Raw genomic sequence first — 15,984 nt, 5'->3', positions numbered from 1 at the left:
AATTATCTATTATAAATGTATAAACCAAAGTGCTTTCCAAAACATAGTGAATAAAAATAAGTGGTTTATTTTTATTTTGTTTATTTATTAAAACAATTATTAAATTGTTGTATAATTTATATTTTTCTTAATGTATTTTAGCATTTATTCTTGTCATTTAATTCATTCCAAAATTGCATTTTAGCTAAACCTCCAAAATAATATTTACTCCAAAGTTCGACTTTTGTTGGTGCTGTATTTTTTTATTTTATAGACGATTCAAATGTTTTCTTTAGTGGTTGTAGAATCAAAAATATATCATAATAATTATCTAAAGTGGTTTTCTTTAAACAAATAATCCCTTTACTAGCTAAAACACAATATTATTCGAATAAATAATAAAAGTACAAGAAGACGAATGTAAAAATTGATTGTGCAATCTTCCAGCTTCGGACCGCTTACTGGGTGCACGTGTTACGGCTTATGTGTGGAAAAATTTTATTCTTAAAATAGTAAGAATTTAAAATAATAAATCCATGCCATAAAATAGAAGTCATATCCAATAAGGGGGCATACATTTGTCTACGACACTACGACAATTATCCGTATTTATGCAAAAAGGAACCACTCGACAAAAACATTTCTGAGATATTAAAGGTTTAACAAAAACAATTGCAGCTTCGTTAAAAAAGTAATATTTATTTTAATGAATTTATTAATTACTTATTTAAATATTTGTGTGTAAATTTGCACTCTACTCACTACAAACTTCTAGATAATTACAAAAATATGTATGCGGTTCCTTTTTACTTATACTAATTGATGGGTTATCGCATTTACAAAAAGGAACTATACTAATATGAATGAAAGCATGTATTTTATTATAATAAACCTTTAATGCACAAAACTTAACAAAGGAAAATATTATATTTTAATAATTAAGTATTTTTTCAGGGTGGGATGAGAATGCAACAATGTTTTTTTCTGAAATCATCTTCGTTCTTTGCTTTTTTGTCGTCGGCTGTTTTAAATGGGTGAAATTCGCTTGCAATGTAGCACACTTATTACAAGTATATTTTATAAGATTGAAATATTTGTAAAATATCTTTGAATACATTTCCTTAGTAACTTTTTCAGTGTTTCCTATATACTCACAGTGTAAATTATACATTTTGTCTGATGTTCATGTTAGGTATAAGATATTTTGTCTCGCGCTCACTCTTTCTATAATAAGATTTATATTTGGGAAGACTCCACTTTACGATACTCTAAAGTCGATTTTGCATTAAGTGTATTGATTACTTTTGCTTTTGAATCCATTATGCTTTTTGTATTAACAGTTTCCGAGGCAAATATCACGTGTATCCTTTTGGCATAATAAATTACACCATTTTTAAATGTATTTTGTCCTGTGTGGTTCCTTTTTGCATAAATATAGACAAATATACCTCTTCCAGAATCCCTGGTACTTCAAATACGATCACTCTTAATCGTAATACGAGGTATATATTATTATTTAACAATTAATTATTTTTCGGGCAACGATACGCATCGTCATATGTGTTCGTTTAGGTTTAAAGATGTGCGAGCCTCACACATATCGCTGTGGAATCTGGGTGGATCATTTTGGACGCCATGGATATCGAAAAAATATTACTTTAATACATATTAATAATAAATAACAAACAATTGTAGTAAAAAAGTAGCATGTACATAAGTTATATAATCTACACACCTGTGAATGTCCCACTGCTGGGCTAAAGGCCTCCTCTCCTCTTTTTGAGGAGAAGGTTTGGAGCTTATTCGGGTTCGTGGAATACACATGTGGCAGATTTCAGTGAAATCACCGTAAAGCACGAGATGAATTATAATCACAAATTAAGCACATGAAAATTCAGTGGTGCTTGCCCGGGTTTGAACCCACGATCATCGGTTAAGATTCACGCGTTCTTACCACTGGGCCATCTCGGCTCACACTCATAGCACACATGCTCGCACACACACATACATTACCTTTTTATTTATATTATCATAAGTACTTATTACTAGACAACATACTGTAAAGCTTTAGTCTTTCTGCCACATGTGGGATACAAATGTATTTAAGATATTTAATTTTTTTTTAACGTTTGTCTGTGGGAGAATAAATAAATTTATTATCATTTGATTACATTGCTAACCATGTGCCTGTATATATTTTATATAGACATTTCAAACTAAATTTCTGTAAATAAAACAATCTCTCTTAGCATATTTTTTATTATTATCTAAAATTACAAATCCTTCATTATTTCAACCGTTACAAACTATTTCACGTGATTACTATTCAGCGCATACGCCACTCCGTCTAAAAATATCAGATTTACATTTTTACAACAACTAACATTACAGCTTCACACGATGGAAACATTAAACAAAAAGGGTGAAAATAAAAATAAAGTGCTGAACGAAGACCTAAGTTCATCTTAAACAATACGAAAGAAAAATAAAAAAAAATAATAACTAATTTAATTGTGAACAGTACATGAGTAAATGAACAAATGCAAAAATGTACATATCCTATATACGTACATTTGTCATATAAATTATTAAATTAAAAGTAAACTGACATTGCACCGATAAAATGAAAATGAAATAGAAAATGAGAAAACAGTGTCAAAATACGATTTGTACTAAGTTTTTAATTCTCATTTAAGGCTCACAGGTCAGATGCCTTCAAAAAGAATTTTAGAAAAAAAAAATATACTTAACCTAAAACTTAGAAATTAAAATTGTAAATTTTGACTTTATAAAGATAAAAAATTAACCAGAGTTAAAAAAAATGTATTATGCTGAAAAATACATAGCATCGAGCACAAAAATACACATGGGAAAATTTCGTCATTAATCAACTAGACATAATTGCATCAAACAACACCTTATAATATTAACAAGCGTTAGGCATTCCAAGACGGAAATGTCGATTCCAAAATACATCTAATTGTGCCAAGCACATGTTACATATGTAAACCAATAATAAGGCATTTGCTATCATTTTTATATAAAATAAAACACAATAACTTGTGTTATTTTCACAGTTTTTTTTTTAATTCAGTATGAATCGACATTTATATTGGAAACTGTATTTATTATAAGGCATCCATTGGTGGAATAGATCAGCTATAATTAGTATGTAGTATTAAAATGCCAACAATAATTATAATATCATCAAGACAGGTATAAAGTCATTTTGAGAAGAAACTAAATAAATGAACAATTTAGTTACATTAATGATATTCTAAAAAATATTATAACTTCAAATTATATAAGACTTGCTATTTTTTGTTTAATCTACATAAGCACACTACTAAAATAACATGTGATGAGAAATTGAAAATAATATTTTTGTCGATATTATTTTTTAAATCAGGACTATGCCTTATATTTTATGATACTGTATTACAGTGTTATATAAACAAAACGATTAGTCATTTATTGTACAGTCAGAATTCTACCCTGGTACAAACGGTATTAGTAAAAAGTATTTTTGATTATACTTTGTTTATGGTCAGTTTTATTCTGTAAGTATGACATCTGTATGTCTAAATCAATCCGAAAATAATGAGACGGTGAGGTAACAGATTGAACAGTAACCTCACCACCTATGTGTTAATCAAAAGGACCATTGACCGCTGATAAGAGCACTGACTGTAGCACATCAGATATTATGTAGTTATTGTTGATATTTTAACATGTGTTTGTCATTGATGTGATCGCGAAGCAGACTTTAGTTCATCTGTTCTGAGGAATACGAGCTAAAACTTTGGTCGTTAGGTAACTTAGATTGGAAGGGTCTAAAGTGTGATTGCCACCACATCAAACTAATGTGATATATTTAATAATAATTATAAACATTTTGATGAATCGTCGATATTTAAAAATATGTATATTTACTTTTATTGTCAATTCAACATGACAGTTCAAAATTTTTTATAAAACTGTACTTGAAAAAGTATATTTTTATACAGATTTAGTTTCTGATCATCATTTCCTCCCTCATTCATTCCCTCTCAACCACTACAGGTGCAATTCCGTCGTGGTTGTGATTGAGCGTAGGCCAAAATGACAAATGATTGTGGTTACTACCCGGATATAATATATAAAATTATTATTAGATGGTGATTGGTAATGTAATATAATTTTTTGTTGTTGTTTTTTACTACAATGGTGTTGATTCTGTTCGTAACAATCTCTAAAATATATCTTTTTGGCAGGATATCATAATAAGCAAGGTGAAAATTGTGATGGGACCGCAATCTTGTCTACTTAAGCTTTATGTATTTCGAAGATATTGTTGAATTTCAAAGATTTTGAAAAATGGTAGAGTCAGCAAGAAAAATGACAATATTAAAATTTTCAATCACCAGAATCACAGTAAAACATAACCCGTACATTAAATAGTCAGTCACTCCACGCACACAAAGCAGCATGTTTTTAATTATGATCACTACAGAAATGTATGAATGAAATTAGTTACCCCCAATACTTCTAACAAGAGATAGCAAAAAAAAATCGTTTAAAGATTGTGTTAAGCAGAATCACTTACAAAGGCTCAGTTATTTTGATATTATATAGAGCACCATCACGAAACCTAACACAAAATGCAGTTGTTCAAACGGTCATTTATCCTTAATTTTCAATATAATTCATTAATGTTTATTTTAAAAATCCATTCTTAATCCTGTGAGAGTAAGTTGCATTTTAAATTAAATAAATGATTTGTAAAATACGATTCACCAAAGTGCAAATTAGATATTATAGCTCTTAAAAATTAATAATAAAACAGTTGTGTACAACTCTTTTAAATGGAGTTCATTGTCTATGAACAATATTATATTGTTTTTATATTCTATATATTGGAGAAACAAAAGGAACAGAGTTCTATGAAAGAGATTCTCTATGGTTTATTATAGCTATGGGTTTGTTTTAAAATTAAATTTTTCTTATTCTGGAGTTTCTCGTTTATAAAAATATTGCTTCATATTTATACATTAACAGCAACCAGGTATTTTATAAAGTCTCCATATTTAGTGCTATATCCTACGAGAAAATGTAGCTATCCTAAAATTGGCTACTGCTCTGGTAGCTCAGCCGATGACAGCAGGTCGCAACACATTATTAAAGGCAATCATAACTTAAGCTACTAATGCGAATTGCAAAATGCATAAAATCTTTAAAGAATATTGAAAATAAAAAAAATAATAATGAAAAAATAATCAAAATTATTTAAAATACACATATTATAAAAAGTGTTGCTGGTCGAAATATTGCAAATATAAGACAAAAAGCTTTAAGGTGTTTATAAATTGCCATATAAAAATACATACGGTGTGGTGTCAATAATTTTTATGTTACATTGGTGTTTCATAGTTCACTAAAGTCTTTAAAGCACACACTGGGTTACCCTTCCCTCTTGATACTGGGCATCTGAGGCGGCGGCTCGGCAAGGCCTTTAACCTAGAAATTACAAATTAAATTGAAACATTTAAAGCATTCATATATAAATTTTAAAATAACATATAAAGGTATATAAGGGTTCCTGAGAATATAACACAAGAATGCAATATTATTATACATCTTTGTTTTTATATTTTATATGATGTCTCATAGTCTTGTATATGGGAGTAAATAAATTCAAAGTCAAGGGGTATAACAGGTGTGTCTGTAAATATCTTGTTATCTATAATATAAATACTCAAATCACCATATTAAGCAGGTTGAAAAGTGTAATGTTCACTAAAATTTGTTTTATATATCATGCTACAAACCAAAGTTGATTGAACAGCGGAACAGTAACTATTAACAATCAATCAACCTAATAAACTATACTAATATTTAGCAATTGAATTAATTGTGCTTGCAGCTGGTATATAGTTTAAATTGATTTTGGATGAAACCACTGTTAGGAAATCATGTGTAGAGTACAGAAGAGACAAGACATACATTCCGAGCCAATAGTTATATTTCTTTAAAGTGATAATATTTATTTACACATATAAGAAGTGTATATCTTATTTCGCAAATATTACATAATTTAAATTACATGTATGTATAATTTTTAAAATTAATAATATACTTATATGTTTACCCCAAAATTAAAAATATTAATATTTATAATATTGACTACAGTTAAGTACATACTTTAAGTCTTGCAGCAGTCTTGAGGAATGCCGGCAGCTGTTCCTGGGACACATTGACTTCACCGGCGTACATGAACTCGAGTATCGCTTGTAAGTGCAAATATGACACATCTTTTAAGATAATTATGGGATGTTTTGATGGATTCTCCTGTAATTAAAAATATTGGTCATTATATAAACTCTACTGCCACTACTACATTATTTACTGTTACTATTTTTAAATCTAAAAAAATAGTATTGATTACATACACAATTATATTAATAATATACATTTTTCAAGTTCTCTTAAATTTTATAAATCATATAATCATATTTTTATAAGATATGTATGTGTATGGGTAAATAAGCCTCCTGTTTGTATGTGATCACCACTAATAGACATTGCTTCTATCAGAAATGTTAATCATTTCTCACATTAAAATATAACATCATCCTTGGGAACTAAGATGCCTTGTACACTGGCTTACTCACCGTTCACGCCAGAATACAACAATACTAAGTATACCTGTTTGATTGTAGAATATGTGACGAGTGGCTGGTCAAAAGTCTAAGTCAAAAATCATTTCTAAGTCAAAAAGTGTTACACTTATTTATCGATTGTCATAAATCTACCACCGATATGTGAATAAGCACCTCAGACCTGAGAAGAACCGGCAAAAGAAATTCAGCAGTTTTTTTTTCCCTATCCACAAGTAATATACGACAAAGGCAGAATAATATACATTTTTTTTTATTTGAAATAACCTGGAGGCGATCATTTTATTCCCAAAACCTACACAAAAGTACCTACCCAGATGGGCTTGCTCAAAGTTCTACCACTAAACAAAACCCTATTACACTTAATGTTTTAAAAACAAGCAGATTGTAAACAAGCAGTATGGTGTTTTTTATATTAAATATGTGGTTTATTCATAATTATACTATATAAATATAAGTTTAACTGATATAAAAAACATTGGATTCACCAATTACAATACATTGATCTTTTTCACAGAATTTTTCTAATATTTCTTTCCAATAACAGTAAACTGACATACGAAAGAAAAAAAATATTTTAACTGTACAACTTTTATTAGTGATGTTTACATACCTCTAATAAGCTTTTAAAATATGGACTACATGCCGATAGCACCATTTTGTGTGCCTTACACGTCTGACCTTCACAAGCTAGTGTTACCTGAAAGATTTAGAAATACATCATTTAACAAATAATAATCAATCTTACACTAAATAACTAACTATAATAGTATTTATACATATACTTGCTATGAATGTTATTTGATAATATTAAATAAAATTAATATTACCATAGGAATTACTTATTTTAAAATTGAGTTCACAAACATGAATATTAGTGAATACATAAGCAAATGGATTGTTTTAAGTACTCTGTTAATTGGCACATTCTGTATCCTTTCTATAGTATTTTAATCTTTCAGCTATATTTCCTTGGTTTTTAAAAGATTATGGCTATTCTTAAAATATACAAAACAAATTAAATCATAAGAATGTTAACAATATATGACAAACACCTATCATTTCGTTATTCTATTATTTTTTACAATACAATATCTCTGGATTGCTGTTATGTTAAGTAATCATGCAATAGGACTTTTAATACAGTATTTAAATAAATCCCTGAACGACATTTCAGATAAATTCATTATAAAGGGTTATGATGAAATTATTTTTATTTGGAGGGTAAAATTACAAATTAGCGAACACTTAATACTTACGTCTGTAAAACTTTTTTCATCCCTCAAATGTCGAAAAGATGTAACCATATTCGTCTGGAAGTCATTCCATTTTAAGAAAAATTGCTGGTCCCCCATATTGAATGTTTTTTTTAAATCCTGAAATCGTTTACGTATGTAAATAAAAACAATGTTTAAGAGTTGGTTATGAGAAAAGTTACCGTATATGTTACTGTTAGAACTGCTTGGACCATTAACTAAATAATGAAAAACATTAAAAATTATCTAGAAATTGTGCATTATAGTTATCTTCCTACGTCACTATGTGGAATGCATTGCATAGAAAACAAGCCTAGTTAGACACTTCATTACAATTTAAATAAATAAACAGTTTGTCGACATAAAAACTCACTTCGTTATTACCTCAAGGCCAACAAGTGTTATTTTCTAAATCTTACAACAAGTTAGACAATTTCATCTGAAAATAAAGACGCCGTCTCGCATAAATTAGCGACTTCTTTCTATTTCTTCAAATTCCTTCATTCACCTATTTTGTGTTGCCATATTGTGGTAATATATGACCTTTCATCCACAATAATTCGGTATGATTTTTATCTAATTTTACTTTTATTTAATCAGTCTTTCAATTAATTACAAAATGTATACTTACATAAATATGTTAGCATAAAATTATATTTTAATAAAATATTAAATTAGTTTAGTTAACTACATATCACAGTACAACTTTATTTTATTTGGCAATGTAAAGTCCGAAAAAATATAAATAAATATATCAGTTTTTGGTACTTTACTACCCTGGTTTTTTATTTATAAATTTTAAAATAAATTGATATTTTTGGTAATTTGCAATCTTGCATCCCCGAAAACATGATTATTTAAAAAAGAAAGAGCATGAGTTGCGTTCAAATTATTTAATAATGAATAGATAATACAAAAATATAATATTAGGAAAAATTAAAACATTTATTTATATGAATTACGAAAGATATAAATAATATGATAAAAAATACATATCTGTATTTTATTTAACCAAACTAGTTCCAGTATAGTTATCACTTGCGTTGCTGTTTTGTATTGAGTAGAATAATGATGTTAATAATAATCAATAAAATTTATGATTTCAGTAATTTGTGAGTAAATATAAAACATAAATGTAATATATATAATAGATATATTCCAATATGATGCCAATAGGCATAACTATTTTTTAAATATTCTACAAACACTTACTCTTGGTAGGGCTTTGTCTAAGCTTGTCTGGGTAGCTTATGAGTGGGTGGTAACGCACTCATCAGATATTCTATCGCAAAACAGCAGTAATTGGTATTGTTGTGTTCTAGTTTGAAGGGTGAGTGACCTAATGTAATTACAGGCACAAGGGACATAGGATCTTAGTTCCCAAGGTTGGTGGCACATTGGCCATGTAAGCGATGGTTAACATTTCTTACAATTTCATTGTCTATGGACGTTGGTGACCGCTTACCATCAGGTGGCTCCTATGCTTGTCCGCCTATCTATACTATAAAAAAACAACACCTATTAATCTTTTTTATGTTAACATAACATTGATGTGGGATATCATGAATACTTTTTTGATTATATTTTTGCTTCCAAAATGAATGTAACTTAAGCCATAAGTTAAGTTTACTTGTAGTCCACGCTACGGTGGCGCTATCTGCACTGATTTTGAGAATTTTTTTTATTCCTGTCAATCCTTTTAACGGCCTATCATCATTCACATTTCAGTGCTCCGCACTGCACACTTTAAAATTGTTTTGTAACGCTCATTTCTTTTTTGCTATAAGCTTATATAAAAATGGGCAAGCGCAAGCATACAGATAATGACTCAAACTTGGAATGTATAGCGAAAAAAGTTTCCCGAGTTTCAACATCGGACTCTGACTTCTCAAGTTCTTCCTCGTCATCTGATTCATCGGTTGAGCAAGGACCAAGAGAACCCTCGACGCAGCCGCCAGTGCCGTTATGCATAGAAGGTTGGTAATTTTGTAACTACCCACATTTTGTTATTATTTTTTTCGTGATAAATTACATTGCGGATTTTCATAAGGGTTATCACTTTATTATGAATACGAATGATAAAACCTACTTTTATAAATGTGTTGCGGGCAATCTCTGAGAATGTCACACACAAAAATTACGTGGATCACCACATAAGTGGATCACAATTATGTGGATAATGGCAATGCGGTTAGCCCTTTTGGATATTACTTTACTTGCTGGCCTTAATGTTCTTACATTTATAATACGGTTAAATTACTGTTAACGTGGGTATTCTTTGGGAATACCACACTTACCGGTAAAACTTACACTTACCTACGACGTTGTCGTGAACAGTCATTGCGATTGTATCTTTACTAATAAATCGTAGAAAAATTTAGGTTAATAATAACAATGCGAGTACTCATTGGGAGAACTACTTTGCTATAAGCACCTTAACTTAAAGTAAAATGCGGGTATTCTTTGGGAATGTCATGTTATTACTTCACGTCTCACTTACAATGGAATTTACATTCCAGACGTGCCAATCCGAACAAGCGAGACCACTGTACCTCTGACAGCTACGGGCAGCTATATTGAGCCCTAGCCGTCTACGAGTACTGCCACCGAGCCGCAGCCGTCTACGATTGCTGCTACCGAAACACAACCCTTAACCAACGCTGCCACTGCTACGCTGAATCCTCCGAATGTTCATTTGTCTGAATGTACAATTGTCATCTACTCCACTGGAGCTAAATGACGAACTACTAGAAATTTTAGGCGATGACCCATCTCAACCGAAATCTTACAGCAACAATATACAATGTGATATTGCTATACGGCTTTAGCATATAGCTACCTCTGTCTTAACCAAGGAAGCGTGTAAGGTTCTTTTGGACAGGTATTTACCACCAGCAAACTGCGTGCTTATTAGAGCACCAACGCTTAACTCAGAATTCAAAGCGGCTATTTCAGAGACAATCTACAAACGAGATAAAGGCATTAAGCAGAAGTAAAACCAAGTTTCTTCAGCTGCTTCATGCATAGTCGAAGTTCTAACTTTACTCATGGCAGATTCAAAAAATACCGCTGTAATTAAGCTACTGAGGACGCGAGTAAATTACTTTGTGATACACAATACTCCGACTCTATACTGCGTAGGAACTTTGTTCTTAACAATGTCAAAAAAGAGCTGAAGGATCAGCTCCTAGCAACAAAAATAGACAAAATGCTCTTTAGAAGATTTGACGGATGCGTTAAAAGCCGCTAAGGCAATTTCAAAATCTGGAACTGACATGAAGATGACAACGATAAAAAAAAGTCAAAAAACTTCCTGAAGCCAAATCAGAAGAATTTAAGCTGACGAGTCCCTCCCCAGAATCATTCCAGGCCGAAAGGGAATCAGAGGACAAAGGAGCCTGAATACGGGAACCCTCACCACGAGAACTTCTTGAAACTGTCGTCGCTGACTGCGTCGACATGCAAATTCCGTTAAATAAGGTAAAATATGCAGGCAGATTGTCTCACTTACAACAAGCCGAGATGGCCCAGTGGTAAGAACGCGTTAATCTTAACCGATGATCCTGGGTTCAAACCCGGGCAAGCACCACTGAATTTTCATGTGCTTAATTTGTGATTATAATTCATCTCGTGCTATACGGTGAAGGAAAATATCGTGAGGAAACCTGCATGTGTCTAATTTCACTGAAATTCTGCCATATACGTATTCCACCGACCCGCATTGGAGCAGCGTGGTGGAATAAGCTCCATAACTTCTCCTAAAAAAGGGAGAGGAGGCTTTAGCCCAGCGGTGGGACACTCACAGGCTGTTACGTACTGTACGGTCTCACTTCACAAAGCAATGAACATTTATAACACATGATAAAAATATATTATCATCGATTGATGGTTACAAAATTCGATTCAAAAGCTCTTAACTATAGGAGCTATTTCAGAATGTTTGCCCTGTGAAGGTCAATTTCTATCACCTATTTTCTTGGTGCAAAGCCAAATGGTAAATCAAGGTTCATATTGAATTTAAAAATATTAAATAAATGTATTGATACGCATCATTTTAAGCTTGAAGATTTGCGTACAGCCTTAAATCTTGTTTCAAAAGACTGTTTCATGAGTACAATGGATTTAAAAGATGCATATTTTAGGTTCTAAAAAGTATCTTCGCTTCCAGTCTTTAAAAAACTGTATGAATTTAACGTTTTACCATTTAGCCGAAGCACCGCACCCTCAGTTTTTCACTAAAATCATTAAAGCAGTATTCAGTTTACTCAGATCTTGTAAAAACTTATCAACAGTATACCTTGATGATTCCTTAGTTATTTCGAATACGTTCGAATCATCCTTAGAGAACGTATCTGATACTTGTCGACAGAGTCCTTAGATGTTAGATGATGACAATTACGATAAGTATATGACCATACCACAATTAGTAGCACCCGATCTCAAATGATGGGCTCACGCGATGAAAAATCCCGCTTGTAAAATTAACTTTCTGATAATTCATACCAAAAGATAGTGAAAATTTTTGGGCTTCCGGATACAGAAATATTTGCAAGTAGGATAAATAAGTAGTGCAAAAAATATATATCTTAGCACCGAGACCCAGATGCATACGTTATAGATGCTTTTACGATCTCATAATCGAACTTCTATATATGTTATAGCTTTCCTTCCTTTGCATTAATTTTGAAACCACTAAGAAAGAAGTTATAAATGACAATGCTACAGGTATAATGGTATCTTTATGGCCTACGCAACCATGGTACCCGCTATTTAAAAATCTTCTAATATCAGAGCCTTTAGTATTTCCGCCTTCTCAAAATCTGATTATTTCTCATTACAGCAATCGAGACGTTCATCGCAAAGTTCGTTGCCGGGATATTATCAAGACAGCGTTCATAAAAAGAAAAATTCCCCTATCGTTAATATCTATAACGTTAGCTTCACTTACGGACAGTTCACTAAAGCAAAACGACACGTGTCTAAAAATATGGCATTAGTAAAAACATAGAACTATACGAAAATTCTGTTCCAGTTGTCATCACATTTTTGACTCAGTTATATGAGTCAGGTGCTCAGTGTGGCACTTTAAGCAATTGCCGATCAGCTTTATCCTTGATTCTGGGTAAATATATATGCAACGATGATAGTATAAAACGTTTTTTCAAAAGGTTTATTTAAACTTCGCCCCCATTTACCTAAATATGATACTTGGGACGTATCTATCGTGCTAAACTACGTAACTAACGTACGTAATTCGATATGATATGATAGAATTTCACTTGGTAAGTTCGTTTAATCATCAATTATTTTGCATTGACAAATTGAACTCTGAATAATTAAATTTTCAATCAAAACTTTAGTAGAAGGTTAAGTTAATATAAACAATTAATATAAAAGCAGTATTTCTTTATTAAATCCACCATAATGTAATTCACAAAAAACGTTTTTAAAACGACACTCGTATTGCAAATAAAGAGAGAGGCAAAAGTGAATAGTAAATACGCTTCTTAAAATTACGAATAATTATTATTACATTAAAATCATGCGTAAAATGGTAAATTTTAATTATCTTTAACATTATAATCTTAAATAACATTAATATTTTAAAACACACAAACTACTTTTTGAAAGGCCAAGCGGTGTTGCCACATCTTATAAATAGGACTTACATTAAATCTATTCCTAAATAAGTACGTAACTTAACTTAAATCTTTTTTTATATTTTAATACAATAAAAACTGTAATAATTCTTTAAGCACAGGTATCGAATACACTTCAATGTAATTACTGACCGTACATAGCAAATTAGCTTTTATTATAATAATTTGAATTGGAAATTTATATAATTACAGTTTCAAACATTTCCATTCCATCTAACTATAATTGACATGAAGCAGGTTTTTAAAACTTAAAATAGCTACACTTATAATTAATACTTAATAATTAAACAGCTATATATTCATATAATAATATATTATTTAATATTTAAGCTTTAGTGACATAAATTGAAATACTTTAATTTATACTGAATAAATTACAATATTATTGCTTATATAAGTAATTTTACGCGATTTAATAAAATATTACCCATTAATTTTAAAATATATTTTGTATTTGGTATTTAGTTAGCGTCTTCTATTATACAAAGCAAAGTTGGAACTTAGGTATATTCTAGCGTATGATTCGTCGATCCGTCGAGGACGCTGAATTGTCTAATACTAACTTATATTAGCGAGTTCATAACCCAAGTTACAATAGTAATGCACCAAAAATATTAAAAAATTGAAATAAAAAAACTATAACTCTGAAATATTCTAACAAAAAACGTTTAAAAAAAAAACAATATCAAAAAAACATCGTTAAGGTAAACAAAAGTCCACCAAGAAGCCTTTGGTTTACATAATTAGCGATACATAATAAGAGATCCTAGACTTTCTTAAAAGCAACATTATTAGTCTTTGTCATAAAGAAATGCCATGAATTTGAGCAAACAAAATTTATCCTACGAAAACTTATTTTGAAATGAAATTATTTAAATACTAATCACTATGTACACTATGTAAAGATGACATTATAGAATAAAGTAAGATAGAAGAAAGATATGTAGAAAATATAGTTACAATTTAAAATACATAAGTACATCGCACGAATTTATACTATTCATTGGTAGGATATAATTAAATGACGTTTTATAACTAATTTATATCTTAATTATACTAAAATTTATCATGAAAACTGACATTTGGTTATTTAAGTCGATATTTATAAAGAAAATATAATTGACTAGAAAATTTTGGATTTGAAAAGTATTTGGTTGATATTCACAACTATGAAAATGGAAATTGAAATAATGGTGAAGATAAGAAAAAAAAAAAACGTGAATAATGCGACTAGATGAAAATGCATACGTGTTTTAGCTAGTTTATAGTTATCTTAAATTATTAGGTACTGTTTCAAACCAATCGTATCTTATAATATATACATTACAATATAAAAAGACAAAATGTAACACTACAAAGTTCAGTGTACTAAACTGGCACTAAATATTTCGTTGCTCGTCACCCACAATTTAATATGTTCATATAGTACCTAGGATAAGGCAGAATAGGACGGTATATGCTATATTAAGGCATCTAAAGGCACCTACATATCTTATTAAGCTTATTTACAATGTTGTAAAACGATATATTCAAGAGATAGTCATTTTATGCGAATAGCACATCTATTTGACAATAGATGTCGCTGTGCAGTATAAATGAAACTTAGCATTTGCTAAAATGATACAACTATTCGTTGGTAGATGGCGTTGTAGAAGGATTCTCGATTGTTTTTAAATGTGGAACTTTTAGTCCTCGCGGTGCTAAGATAAGCCTAGCTGGAGTCACGAGGACTAAGGCGTACTCTCATTTGTTCACTCCTAAGAATTTAGCGGCTTCGTCTGCTGAAGAGAGCAGTTTGTTGATGATGGTCTTGTCAGGGATACCAAGAAGTTTGCCGATCAGGTCACCTCCATTTTCGGTGTCGTTTTCGGCTTCGGATGAATATTTGCGCGATGTCATTTCCAGTTTGAGTTTTTTGTCGTATGGCGCGGCGGGTGGCGAGTTGTTGTTGTTCACGTTGCATGGGACCTCGTTACCGGAGCCATCGTCTTCTTGGTAGCGATAACTATGACAAAATTTAAAAAAATCACGTTAAAAATTATTTTCCGACAAAATAGTATAATATATGAAAGTTAATGATTTCATATTAAAAAAAAAAAAGGATTTTAAATGATGCGTTTAATTTTAAACAAAAGACTTTGCATATGATAAAATATATATTAATTTAATAATAGAGTATCTTGTAAGAATATTCCAAGAAATTTCTACTTACCCATTAGATGTGTCTTCTCTTGGCGAGGATTCCTCATCATCGGTTTCTTCCCTGTGCTTCTTCCTGTGTCTCAGCATACTGTGCTTCAATGTAAATCGTCGCCTGCACAGATCACAGGCGAACGGTCGCTCACCGGAATGTGTGCGCATGTGACGCCGCAGATCCTCCGCCGACCAGAAGCGACGGATGCAGAAGGCACAGACGACCTGATGAGTAATTAT

At 30.8% G+C, this 15,984-nt stretch overlaps 2 protein-coding genes and 1 pseudogene across 3 annotated transcripts in view; 1 reads left to right on the top strand and 2 right to left on the bottom strand.

The window, feature by feature from the left end:
- Positions 1-2,222: 2,222 nt before the first annotated feature.
- On the bottom strand, positions 2,223-8,409 carry LOC126777280 (longitudinals lacking protein-like). 2 transcript variants are annotated; one of them, XM_050500290.1, is made up of 5 exons: positions 8,276-8,409; positions 7,895-8,011; positions 7,249-7,335; positions 6,160-6,306; positions 2,223-5,475 (listed from the first exon to the last, which is right to left on the bottom strand). In XM_050500290.1, the coding sequence occupies exons 2-5, from the start codon at positions 7,988-7,990 to the stop codon at positions 5,419-5,421; spliced, it is 387 nt and encodes a 128-aa protein (XP_050356247.1). In that variant the 5' UTR covers positions 7,991-8,011; positions 8,276-8,409; the 3' UTR covers positions 2,223-5,418. The 2 variants fall into 2 exon arrangements, with proteins under 2 accessions (XP_050356247.1, XP_050356245.1); XM_050500288.1 differs by having other exon boundaries at positions 8,265-8,385.
- Positions 8,410-9,635: 1,226 nt separating this feature from the next.
- LOC126777270 (uncharacterized) lies at positions 9,636-13,162 on the top strand (annotated as a pseudogene).
- Positions 13,163-14,484: 1,322 nt separating this feature from the next.
- LOC126777153 (zinc finger protein 236-like) overlaps positions 14,485-15,984 on the bottom strand; it is a 28,057-nt gene continuing 26,557 nt past the window's right edge. The window contains exons 5-6 of the mRNA XM_050500076.1: positions 15,764-15,969; positions 14,485-15,556 (exon numbers count right to left, since the gene is read on the bottom strand). Of these exons, the coding sequence (XP_050356033.1) occupies positions 15,295-15,556; positions 15,764-15,969 (468 nt within the window). The 3' untranslated portion in view covers positions 14,485-15,294. The remainder of the gene's footprint in view (positions 15,557-15,763; positions 15,970-15,984) is intronic.

The sequence above is a fragment of the Nymphalis io genome, chromosome 22, assembly GCF_905147045.1.
Source record: "Nymphalis io chromosome 22, ilAglIoxx1.1, whole genome shotgun sequence".
NCBI lineage: Eukaryota > Metazoa > Arthropoda > Insecta > Lepidoptera > Nymphalidae > Nymphalis > Nymphalis io.
This window is presented reverse-complemented; position numbering and strand designations above follow the sequence as displayed.